At 30.8% G+C, this 14,331-nt stretch overlaps 1 protein-coding gene across 1 annotated transcript in view; it reads right to left on the bottom strand.

Moving 5' to 3' along the window:
• Positions 1–13,076: 13,076 nt before the first annotated feature.
• Positions 13,077–14,331, bottom strand: part of LOC134700140 (neuropeptide S receptor-like) — a 28,871-nt gene continuing 27,616 nt past the window's right edge. Inside the window, exon 9 of the mRNA XM_063561505.1 lies at positions 13,077–13,546. Coding sequence (XP_063417575.1) covers positions 13,147–13,546 — 400 coding nt within the window. The 3' untranslated portion in view covers positions 13,077–13,146. The remainder of the gene's footprint in view (positions 13,547–14,331) is intronic.

Genomic DNA, 14,331 nt, shown 5'->3' with positions numbered 1-14,331 from the left:
TAAAGTAAAAACACAAAAATACTGAACTCCGAGGAAAATTCAAAAAGGAAAATCAAAAATCAAAAGGCAAAATCAAAAGTACAAACACATCACACGAATGGATAACAACTGTCATATTCCTGACTTGGTACAGGAATTTTCTAATGTAGAAAATGGTGGATAGTATATCACACTAGGAAAATACTTCTCAGACAAAAGATTAATTTCCAATGGGTTTGGCTTAATACATAGGAAAACACCAACGTCTACTAATATAAATATCTTTCTATTCTACGTACGATAGATGATTTTTTTTTATTCCTAGAAACCGGGATAATTACTGTAAACCAACCTATTTTCGCGGATACTTTATTTCGCGTTTATCCCTTTCTAGTCTTCTTCACGGCGATTTAATTTCGCGTTTTTCTTATTTACTTGATGAAGTTAGATAAGGAAAGATTCAAATTTTACATATTCGCGACAATTTACTTTCGCGTTATTTTCCCATTCGCGAAAATCGCAAAAATAAATCGCTCAGGAAATTAAGTTGGTTTACAGTATAAGGTAACTGAAACTAAATTAATATCTGTAACATTGATTTCTAACAAATTTTATATATAAAGGCAACAAAAGCAGACCGCTGTTCGAAAGTTATCAATCGATTGAGCGAAAACAGAAACACTTAAGTGAATCAAATAAAAAATTAAAATGCAACACAGAAAAACAAAATATAAGAAAACAACTGCCATTTTTCTGACTTGGTACAGGACAATTAAAGAAAAAAAGGTAGGGTCAAACTTTTGCCGCAGCAATGTTCAATCTAGGAAGTAATGAAAGGAAATACAAGCCCTGGAATACCGTATGTATTGGGAGCTACATACTCCGTAAGAAATGGAAAGTTCACAATTGGGAAGCTGAACACGTTTCTATCAAAACATATCAATCAAATCTTGCAGTTCAAATATCAATTCAATAAAGTCAGAATATTCAGCAAAAGTGGATTTTCCAATCTAAATGACTTTTTGTAATAAAACATTGAATTCCAATGTTGCAATACTTAATATGTGATGCTCACGACAGAAAAAGGTAGGATTTATTTTAAGTGCGTCTAGAGTTTACTTTGATAAAAGCACGTGAGAATTTTTTGTCTTTCTTACCGAAAATACTCCCTGATTTGAAATCGAAGACGAAAATTACCAATGGAATGTTTAAACGCATTAGCTTTTAGCTCATTATACAATAAAAAAAGGAGCAAAAAACGAAGCAAAAGAAAAACAACATTATACAAATAATAGAAAACTAAATACAAAACAATTTGAAAATTAAATATCCAAACTTTATTTATGTATATCTTACATGTTTCTTATCTTTGACTTTATCGAAAATAAAAACAGACTGTTTGTCGAGCTGATCATAATGCAACCTACACAATACAAGAGAATAACATGAAAAAGGATTGTTCATATAACTGTCAGTTAGTCTTTATCCTCTCTATTTATGCATTTTTCACTACATTTTCGACTAATGAGTTTGCATGCCCCTTTGATATCTTTCAACTGTCTATTGCAGGTTTTTAATTAGGTATTTGTCAAACTTACATGAACGCTGTATATCTTTATGTTTCATTGACACGTTTCATATAAACTTGTTCACCTTTTGTCTAATTGAAGCACACTTTCTGTCTCACTATCTAACATGACCTGATTGCAATTGTCACATTTATTACCATCTTGAGTATATATATTTATTCCATTTAATTGTATAACACAACTGCTCTCATTTCAAAGTTATTTTACAAGAAAAGATAATGACATTGTCTCATTCTAGCCAATCTGATTCGAATTATTTCAGGTTTTACATACAAACATGAACTCATTTATTTAACTTAATGGAAACGACAACCAACTTGATCAAAGTACATGCAATGTCTGCCTTTTTATTGTGATTGGAAATCAAACTAACACACAATGTTTTACAGCAACTGGAGCATTACAATATATTTATTCTATATATGTAAATGCAACAGAAGTAATTTGCTGATAAAAAAAGTCATAATTCGATTGAGAGAGAAAAAAACGGATGGCAAAAATGCTTTTTACAAAATTGTTTTGGCAATAATTCGTTTCCTCAAATAGATTAAATTTTCAAAAAAATAGATTTTTTGTGAGTAGCATACCTATACATATATCCGATGTACAGTAGTTGTCGTTTGTTCCTACGTGTTTCTCTTTCTCGTTTTTATATAAGTAAGACCGTTGGTTTTCCGGTTTGGATGGTTTTACATTACTAATTTTGTGAAGCCTTTATAGCTTGCTGTTTGGTGTTAGCCAAGGCTCCGTGTTGCAGGCCGTACCTTGACCTTTAATGGTATATTTTTATAAATTGTTATTTGGATTGAGAGTTGTCTCATTGGCACTCATACCACATCTTCCTATATATATATAGGTGCGTGTCGTGAAAAAAAAAAGAACCTTTATTGCCCATGGTGCTTTCTACCTTTAGATTTCATAGTTTTGCACGTTTTTTAAGTAGCTAGTAGTTTCATTTTATGACATAATTGATCCCTTCGTTTTCAATTGGTTACCTAAAGTGTATTCTCGTGAAAATAACAAGTCTTAAAAAACGTGCAAAAGTATTAAATCTTAAGGGAGAAAGTAACAAAGGGAATAAAGGTTCTTTTATTTTACTTGATACTTGATTATTTTTATTTTAATTTTATAATATATAAAAGTATCAGATATCACATTAAGTAACATGCAGTTTAAACGTTTGAACGTTAGGTATCGTGGTAATATCTGTAAGTAATGTCTGTATATCATAGGTGTGGTCATGTATAGTTAGTCGCTAATTTCTACTTAGTTTTTCGCAGAATGATGTTTTTTCTCTCGTTCCCTTCGTTTTTTTCTTCAAATTATTCTGTCAGTCTATCCTTAATTTGTAGGTATTTGCTGTTCCGCCTAAAGTTAGAACTTAAAACATATAGGAAATGACTCTGGAAAAAAGTGACATCAATATGATATCAACTCAAGCTGTTGCTAATACGACTTAAACACCACAGATACTGCGTACATATAATCTGGATAGTCAGATAAGCATATTAGTAGCAATGTCACATTAGATAAAAAATTGAAATCATTGGAATCCGAAAGTGTATAGAAAACACACATAATCATTATCATCAGCAAATGTTTTCAAATGTTTTGCTTTTATAACTAAATAGAAAACCTGTGATTCCTAATTAAATCTGAATTGTATACTAAATGATGTGTACTTCAATAGATATATTATCGATAGTTACACAAGCAGTATTAAGCTTTCGGAGTACAAACAGGGTATTCTGGTGAATATCACTAAGCTCTCAATTTTCGTCAAAATAAACATGATTATATACAACTACTGTCTTTTGATGAGGTAAATATGCGGTTTTATTGACTTTTGAAAAAAAGATATTCACTGAGGCCGACGACGAAAAGTCAATTAAACCCCATATTTACCGAAACAAAAGACAGTAACTGGTTTATTCCATATTCCGAGAAAAGATAATGTATTCAATGACAAACATATACCAAAACTAATTTTACACGAAACATTTTACCATAACGTTGCTTGTAAAAGCGCGTGACGTTTAGCGCGGTGAATAACACTTTCTCAGGTGAATATGCTTTTTTATTCAAAATGCAATTCATATAGAGAACCCTACTAAAATAATACCAATATAGAATAAAAATGATTTATTTATTTTGAAAGATATTTGAAGAGTTTGCCCCAACTCGTACGGTAACAAAAAGATATTAGACCTTGATCTACTGTATAAGAGGATTTTATTTAGCCACAGTCTTTGATTGCATTAAACTGCCTATAAAATATTGATGGTGTAGTCAGGAGTTCAGTTCTCTGCAAACATAACTGAGCTATTGTATTATCAAATATTAAATTAACTTAATATAAATAACGTTATAAAAAAAAAAAAGCCACACTCAGTTTGTGAAAACACTGTATTATTGGAAAGTATCAAAATTTTATTACATTGTTATAATACAAATGAAATAAATATTAGGGATACAGAAAACAAGAAAATTTGCTTTAACAAATCTGTCTCCTTAAATCTTACACTATGCTAATGTTTTATATAATAGACGAAACAATATAATTGTTCAAATCAAATGCCCTCTTTCTAACTCTTGTTCATATAATTTCTAATACAACGGCATATTGTCTAATTTATCTATGAGTGCACACATTTTTAGTTGTTTAAAGCAAATTATTTCCTTTGTTTATATCAATCAAAAACAAAGGAATTACATGATCGTGGGTGGGAAATATTACAAATTAAATTGAACATGTCTATTTCTAAATTACTGTATTATTTATCAAATTACGTCATAAAACAGATAAAACTGTTGGTTAACAAGGATCGTCCTATTTTTATATTCACTTTGAAATGAAGATATGCAATAGTTATTATAAGATTTATAAGAAAAATGAGAAATGATGTTTCAAACTTCGAAAAAAATGAACAAAATAAAAACAAGTAAATATAAAAAAGAAGATGTAGTATGATTGCAAATGAGACAACTCTCCTGAAACGACCAAAATGACACAAAAATTCAAAACTATAGTGCTATACTACTGTTTCTTTTATAGATTACCGTAATGCCTTCAACAATAAGCAAAGCATATACCGTATAGTCAGCTATAAAAGGCCCTGAAATGAGAATGTGAAACAAATTCAAACGAGAAAACTAGCGGCCTCATTTATGTACAAAAATTAACGAAAAAAAATGTAACACATAAGCAAACGACAACCACTGAATTACAGATTATTGCTGCGTTATTTGAAATAATGCGGGTTATCTTTTCAAATTCCGACTTTTTTAAACTTATTTTCAACTTCGTATTAGAATAAATTCCATTTGTTTTGATATCTGATGAATCTGTTGAAGACGTACGTCTACTGTTTGTTTCATCGACATTTTTTTTCTGCGTGTGTTGCATTTTATAGTTTCTGTTGTGTCGTTGGTCACCACTTATATTTGATGTGTTTACCTCAGTTTTACAACTGTATTTTTTTCTTCTTTTTTTGTAACGTTGGCCTTTCAATAGTTTTTTGAAAATAAAACTGAATGGAATTTCTAATATTGAACATATCTAACAGAGTTGCAAAACAAAAAAAATAAAAATAGAAATATATAAACACGCCTGTTGTTTGTTATAAAACATGCAGTATTAATTCTGTGTTTTCGCAAAATCATTAGCAGTTTTTAGTCCTCAATGCTCTGTAACTTTGAACTTTATTTGCCCGTTGAAATTATTTTTATTCGAGCGTCACAAATGACTCATTTGTAGACAAAACGAGCGTCCGTCGTAAATATACAATTTCAATTCTGGTATCTAAGATGAGTTTATCTAAGGTTAATACATAGTGTGTTCATTGGTTAATACTTTCGAAACTCTATGAGATACGAAACATTGGTATTATCATTTTAATGCATGTAAAATCCATGAAACTTTGATTTAAAATTATAAAATAAACACCATCGAAGTTTCAAATATATATGTATCGATTGTATTTCTAAAATGAATGCTCAAACGTGTAAATGGTTTTCACAAATACCTAAATAGCAAATGTCAAAGTTAACAGAAAAATGACCTTGAAATATCATCTATTAATCTTCATTTTCTACATTTGAAAATGCCTGTACCAAGTCAGGAATATGACAGTTCTTGTCCATTCGTTTTTGATGCGTTTTGTTTTTTGATTTTGCCATGTGATTATGGACTTTCCAAATTGATTTTCCTCTGAGTTCAGTATTTTTGTGATTTTACTTTTTACTTCTGAAGAGGTCATCAACAACATTGTAACAAGTTATTCATTCACGATGATGACGTCATCATTTTATATTACATTGTTTATGTTTGTATAAATAACTGTCGTACACAAACACCTAGGGTATTAGTCTGTCTAGTAATCAGTGGTCCGTCTAATGCTTTCATTTGACAGCTAGGAAAAAGAACAGAAAATGTTTACAAGAACTACTGATTAAATGAATTGTGGCTTTTTGTCGACAAAACACATTTCTTTATCCTGTTTATTTGTTGACATTTCATTCAAGACCACAATAATTAATGAAAGCTTTTGTGAGTGACCGCACATTGATTGGATTTTGTAGCAGCAAAAACTGATGACGGATTTAACAAATCTGAGTCTATTGAGAGTTTGAAATAACATTTATATGACAGTTCTCTACTCTAACGAGTAGTAACGGATATCATATTATATTTCGTTTCGATTTATTTACCGATGTTTACTGGTGTTTTCAAATCACTGTCATGCAATGTAAAAAAGGATTTTTTTTTAACATAACCTGAAAATCAATTGTATCAAAGGAACTAGAATTTGGTAGTCAACGAAATCATCAGTACTTTAATATTACGTATCTACAATGATATATAGGTTTAAGGGATTTTAAGTGTGTTTCTTTTGTCATATTATCAGATTCGTTGTTAATCTTTTTTATGATATCTTTACCAAAGTATCCAATCTTGGTTTTTAAAATGATGGACAATGATAAAAACTTATACCAAGTAATCCTTACCAATATGAATTAAAAGCGTTCTTAATAAAGTGAATATTTAGTAAGCTGATCGGGATATATGTACTAACAATTTCAAAGTGTAATGCATATCTTTTTATTTTGATATGGATGTTTGAAAAATACGTTTACTCATTATTGATAATACTTATTTGTTTCATTTTGATGAATAAGATAATATACCCATACTTATGATGTTCTTATGACGATAATTGCGCCGAAACTCGCATTACACCAATACAATATATAATTCAATACTAAATGTTGATTGATGGTGTTTAACGCCACTTTATCTTTTTCATTTTTAACCATGGCGTTGTCAGTTTGTTTTAGATTTACGAGTTTTACTATCCCTTTGGTATCTTTCGTCCCTCTTTTTTATATAAGAATTGAATGCTTCTTTTTGTAAATTTATTGGGGTGTAAAAGCGTTGACCGAAGTACATTTTGTATGAAGCGCGGAAGCGCTTCATACTAGAAATGTGCGCACGGTCAACGCTTTTACAACCCTATAAAATTACAAAAAGAAGCATTCAATACTTTTAATTACATTTTTTAGCTATATATGATCATGAAAACACGAATTTTATAAATTTTGTATTTTATTCACCTGTGCACTTTATTGTGGGACCACGTGCTATCATGAACTAAAAGTTTTATTGAGTGATGCAATTGCCTACGAAATAACACATGATGTGCAGTTAGCTAATCAAAATAAAGTATTATAATGAAACATACATCTAATGTAATTATATATTACTATGCTTATTTGTTGCGGAAGCACGATAGCTTTGATCATAATTAAATCAACTTTAGATTCCAATCTCGTTATAATATCTTTAAAAAAAAGTTTCGAAGTCACTTATGTTTTTGCAGTCATGAAGTGTAACTTACTTAGTTTCTTCTGAGTTTGCAAGTGTGCCTTTTTAGAATTCGGCCATTATTCACTTTCTTTTATGTTGATTGATATAAAGATAGCATGTTAATACAATGTATCTAATAAAAGTTAAAGTTCAATGACCAATAAAATTACAAAATTAATAATTCATTGCTTCCTTTTCGTGCCGTCATATCAGATACAAATGTTTATAGTACACATCAGGATCTAAATCACCCCTAATGTTGTAATAATCTATTTAGCAAATATATCAGAAAATAGCGAAGTAGCATTAAATGATGCCAAAACAGGAAGCAATGATCTTTTAATTTTGTAAATATATTGGTCATTAGCTTTTAACATTATTATCGGATAAAGCATGCTATCTTTATATAAATCGACAAGGAAGGAAAGAAACCGTAAACAAATTAATCAATGAAATGTTTTTTGTTTGCTCATGTAAATATATTGTACCAGCATCTGTTGTCTCTCCAGTCATTAGACACATTGCAACATTGTAAGCCAAATATAAATATATTTCCAAACAAGACTATAAGCTAACAGAAAGTGAGAAAAAACTTGAAAAAATGACCACATAGACTCATCTTCGGCTTGGACAATGCACGATTAAAAGTCTGATATATTGTGAAATATAAAACAGTGCGTATACAAGAATACACGAGTTTAATAGCTTTTTCTCACAGGTCAGGAGCAGATTGATACACGACGGGTGCCACATGTGGAGCAGGATCTGCTTACCCTTCCGGAGCACCTGAGATCATCCTTAGATTTGTTGGTTTGGTTCGCCTTGTTTATTCTTTAGTTTTCTATGTTGTGTCATGTGTACTATTATTTTTCTGTTTGTCATTTTCATTTTTAGCCATGGCGTTGTCAGTTTGTTTTAGATTTATGAGTTTGACTGTCCCTTTTGCATCTTTCGTCCCTCTTTTGATACATGATTTGTTTTAGCCTCTTTTACTATTTTTTATCGGTGAGTTATTTGTGGACGAAATGCGCGTCTTGGGCAAATACCCAATTACAATCCTGTTTATTTCTATATTTCTTTTCTGATTAAAATGACTGTTTCGTGTACTTTTGCCGATTGGGTCATTTTGACTAAGGGTAATTTCCTAGGTGGCATATGCGAGTATATCCTTATTAATATTTTTTTATACTCTCGGGAGACATTATTAACTAGTTAATACGTGTAGGAAGCAGTTGTAATTTCAACAATCTCTCTAATATGTTGCGAGCCCTGGAAAAGACACATATAAAACAATGCAAACGAGAAAAATAACAGTCCACTCGATGTAGAAAAACATGAACTAATACCAATTATGTAAGACATCAACAAATGAACCCCTGCAATATAGATTCCTGACTTGTGACAGGCCCATACATGCAGAAAGTGGCAGAGCTAAATATGTAAGCGACATCCTAACCTCAGTATAACCTTGGACATCAGTACACCATATGCCTTGATGGTATTATTACCTACTTATCTTTCATATATTCTAGGAATATATTTGTACATACTTATTTTTGTTACAGGATGGAGAAAAATTAATACCCTGCATATTTGTCTTATATAATGTGAGAAAATAAATACGTAGTCAATATTTCTTATACGTCAGAAGCTGTTTAAAACCTCCTTACTTCTCTCCTTTATTGTTAACGTCAAGGAGAATACTCGTTCATGTCATAACGTAGAAATTGTTATGTTTGTTGCAAAGACTTAACGAATACACATCATTCAGAAAAGATTAACCAATACATATTAAAGAAACGCTTCAGATGCATTTCATATTAATAGTTTCATGGTCATTTAACATACTCTCGTATGTACTGTTTTCGTAAGGTGTAATGTATCGAGAAAGTGTGTACATATGTCAATATGTCATCGTTTTTCACTAAACTGTATAAATTATCTTTTATAGATTGAAAATAAAGTTTGTTTTTTCTTTATGATTATTCCAAGTTATTTTATTTCCTGTACTTTAAAAGATAGATTCCACACTGCATGGAGTATAAATTTACTTATTTGAAATAATTTGTACTTCGTAATTGCGGTATTTGTGATATACAAAATGAAACAAAAGCAAAACAAAAACAAAAGACATAAAATTATGTTTCTTATAAACGGTCAAATTTAAATGTTATTTTAATGACAAAAATGTATAATAAAGTAAAATCATAAAAATACTCAACTCCGAGGAAAACTCAAAACGGAATATCCAAAATCAAATAGCAAAATCTAATGATAAAAACAACAACTGTCATATATTACTTGGAACAGGTATTCTCCTATGTAGAAAATGAGGGATTGAACCTGGTTTTACAGCGCTCAACCTTTCACTTGTACAACAGTCGCATCAAATCCATTATATTCACAACGATGCGTGAACGAAACAGATGTAATAGGTAGAATTGTCAAATTAGGGGTACATTAGTCATCACCGCGTCATAATCTCAATCAGAACAAAACCGAACAAATACTTAACAAAAGCACTAAAGCATATATCAAATTTAACAACAAGGTTCACTGCTTACTAATGTTTGTATTTTAAATCAACCCATAAAGGTTTGGTATATTTGAAATCCTGTAACTAGGTTCACACCAACTCAGGTGTAGAATCACGTGTTGACTTCATTTTGAAGAGCTCACTACCGAAAAAAATGATAGGCTAGTCTGTGTTAAATCACAGTTCTTGTCCATTCGTTTTTGATGCGTTTTGTTTTTTGATTTTGCCATGTGATTATGGACTTTCCAAATTGATTTTCCTCTGAGTTCAGTATTTTTTGTGATTTTACTTTTTAAATCAACATTATTTGTATTTTGTTTTTCATATGCACCAACTGACAATTTTGTTTTTATAACATCGGACAGCATACAAATCTATAGATCCAAGCACTGCGTCAAGATGTAACAATAGTTCACCATTCGATTTAATATTTAAAGTGCTAGGGTATACCAGCTTTTTGAAATAATATAAATTAAAATGATGAAAATGTGAAAATATTGTAATACACGAGTTATAGTGCTGGGATCTATTTCTCTAATGATTTCATTCTTACTATATATATTTTCTGTAGTAGTGGTAATTCAAATCTAAATATATTGTTAAGATAATGGTGCGTTAAGGGCATACGATACAGTCACAGGGGAAGTAATGACGTTGCTTACGTAAAAAGTTTTTTCGTGACGTCAAAATGTGTTTTTTATAAATTTGATAAATTTACAGAAAAAAGGACGTTTTTATTCTACATCAATGAACAATTGATTGATTTAAGATATTTCTAAACAAAAAAAAATTCAAATATTTAAATGATTCTTATTGAAAAGAGACAATACAAAATAATTTAACAAAAAACAGGCCATGTTTCTTTAAAAAAATGCATTTCTTTCGAAAGGAAAAATACGTCCCCAAATCCGAATTTTGAGCAAAGATCTAAAATTTCGCCCTCATTTTTCTCAAAAAGTAGCACATGAAGGTATAGTTGTTATTGCATATTTAATTTAATCAGGTACAAAATAGCCTACATGTATTTGCAAATTTTCATTAAAAATTCAATACGGGATCAAAACTATATCGTATGCCTATAAATAAATTTGAATGTTGAAAAGGTTTTGCATTTCGATATTCCTTTTTGTATTTCATCAAAGGACTCCCAAAACATGTCTTATAAATCTTACAAATAAAGATATTATGGCAATCAAAATGTATGAAAATTGACTGCATAAATGAACACGTCACTTTTACATCAGAGCATGCTTGGTTATTTAGGATCAATAAACAACACGACACTGCAACGACGTAACAAACAAAAACAAAACCATATCTGCTAATAAAAAATACAAATAAAACCCCAACAACAACGAAAATCACACCAGATATTATTAGCTTGCACTGATACAGGCAAACCATTTAAAGGCGTTTAACTAAAAATTGTTATTGAATACATGAGTAGTTCATGGTATCGTTTTTGGATGTATTGGATTTCTTTGTTTTAACAGTAGGACAAAAAAGTTAAAAGCATGAATGGTTCGGTTTCACTTTTTTGCAAAAGTCTTCAAGTTTCCACAACATTCTACGATGCTTCATGAAAAATCTCTTGATATATTCATATTTTGTTTAAATCGCATACACATTTGCAAGATATGCCAATATATCCATATACAAATATATGAAAACAAATTCTATTTTGAAAATCCATCTGCTTATTTTCTTGTTTTTGAAGATAAGTTCTTTTGAATGGTTCATTAGGGGAACTTTTCTCTCTTCATTATCACGTCGAAACTAACAAGTATGAATGATCAGCTGTAGTAGCTGCAGGGTACAAGAGAACAGTTAGTTGAAGATCACTTAAAAAGTTATTGTACAAGGTTTCGTCCTTCGGGACACATCTTCAGCGTATATAATTGTTCGGCATAATAAATGACAATATCATTAGTGAAATGTAGTATAATTGTGTTTATACACTTTCAGATAATTTGACTTTCGCAGTTTTAATTCAGCATTCACAGCATATTAAAAAGAAGATGTGGTATGATTGCCAATGAGACAACTGTTCACAAGGGACCAAAATGACACAGACATTAACAACTATTGGTCACAGTACGGTCTTCAACAATGAGCAAAGTTCTTACCGCATAGTCAGCTATAACAGACCCCGATATGACAATGTAAAACAATTCAAACGAAAAAAGTAACGGCCATATTGATATAAAAAAATGAACGAAAATCAAAAAATGTAACACATACACAAACTAAAACCACTGAAGTACAGGCTTCTGACTGGGGACATAGTTTTAAAAATATTGTCTTTAACAGGGAGAGTATTGACAATTAGTTTATGTGTATTTCATGTAGTTTCTGGCATACAAAGTCATGGTCAATGGTGAGCTATACTGCTGGTTGACCTTTCGCCCCCAGTATACCACAATGCTATTGATCAACACCTTTAAGTCATAAATATAAGTTATATGGTTCAGTTCTGATCCCGTACGGATCAATAGAGTGTAAGTTAAATGCATAGAAGGTGAGTGTAGAGGACGAATATAATGTAAGTTTAATACATAGAAGATTAGAGGACGACTCTCTAATGGATTTTACTGTCCCTCTATTGATCCGTACGTGGTGAACTGTCAATTAAATGTATCACAGGCGGGACTGTAAAAAGGCGTTTTTGAAACAAAAAAAATATTCAAACAAAAACAGCAAAAGATGACGTCATCATAAACAGTAGACGTGACGTTATGAACTTCAAATTAAATTAACCAACCCTTCCTACTGAGCCAATCACAGCGTCATCATTTATCCGCAGTGCGGTAAGGAAAATGATTGTATACATGTGTAATTAATTCTAAATGCTCAACTATGAATTCCATTAACATTTTATGTCTACCTGAAGACATAAGTAATTTGTTTTGGACGATTTTTTTTGTAATCTTCGATTCCGTATTTGATCCATCCTATAATCTGTGCTGATTCAAGTTGACAAATCGAGTAACATGAGAACCACATTATAAACTTTTAATCGTTGTGAAAAGCTTCTACAATCTGAATACAAAAACACATTTAGTTGGCAAGGTAAGAAAAATATCGATTAGTCTTTAATAAGCTCTATCAATCAAAGAATAATGTATACATTTTGCAGGCAAGTTAAGAGTAAAAAACTTGAATATCCGATATATACCTCAATGTCTTTTCTTTAATTTACTTGTCAAATTTCTTAATAATATGTTTTCTTCCTCGGTAATATTTCTTTTAACCAAAGGCAACCCAGAATGACGTCGATGACCTTTTGGTTTATTCGCTGACGCTTGTTGAGTCATGATATATCCGTTAGTCACTGGTTGTGTAAATGAAACATGTTGCTGTGATTTGTCGCTATTCGAACGAAGCAATGTTACAATCGTGTCGTTTTCCGTGATGCATTTTGACTTTGTGACCCCATTGTCAGTCTTTTTGGTTGTTATACCGTTATTGGAATGGTCATATTCAGAACCACTACGACTATGTCTATAGGACCAACGTTTACGATAAAATGTACAGCACTGAAGATGCTCGATAATACGATTTATAATTGGAACTTGCCTGAAAATTAACAAAAGATAAGATATGAATTGCATGAAAAAAAAAGAAGACCCACACGAATCATCAAAAGACATTGCTTTACATGTATAAAAAGTTGTTAATTATGATAATGACGAATTTGAGCAAAAATGCAAATTGAACATGCATTCCGTGTAGATCAGTCTGTTGCTTATTTGCTTGTTTTAACCATGGATTTGAAATTTTGTTCTTCACTTTTGAATGAAGAAATAACATGAGTAAAGTTTTCACGAGACCACCAGTTTTACTAAAAAACTGAACTTTGAATAGTTATGGTGGTTCAATTGAGCTAATACAGAATTGTAATGTATGAAGCTTTATCAAAGGTTAATTGTAAACATTTTTGTGCACGATAGTAATTGAATGCCATATCAAGTTCTTTTTTTTGGCAAATATCCTGAATATCCTCATTAGATTACACTTGGTTCACTGACGTATTGTTTTTTTCTATTGTCGGGCTCTTTGACACATTCCCCATTTCTATTCTTAATTTTAATAAATACTGCAAATGATTCAAAATGATAATATAATAATTCAATATCCTTAACATGTTGAGCTTTCGTGTAAAATGATTTTCTGATATAACATGTATAAAGATGGAATCTAAAGTCTAAAATTTTGTTATACAAGTTAGAGGTTTGGCTAGCTATAAAACCATGTTTAACCCACCATTATATACAGAAATAAACGTCTGTACCAAGTCAGGAAAATGGCAATTGTCTCTCTTAGGTTAGTTATGTACATTTATGAGCTTTTGATGGTGTTTT

The sequence above is a fragment of the Mytilus trossulus genome, unplaced genomic scaffold, assembly GCF_036588685.1.
Source record: "Mytilus trossulus isolate FHL-02 unplaced genomic scaffold, PNRI_Mtr1.1.1.hap1 h1tg000122l__unscaffolded, whole genome shotgun sequence".
Lineage (NCBI taxonomy): Eukaryota > Metazoa > Mollusca > Bivalvia > Mytilida > Mytilidae > Mytilus > Mytilus trossulus.
The sequence above is the reverse complement of the archived record's forward strand: the minus strand, read 5'-3'. Positions and strand labels throughout refer to the sequence as shown.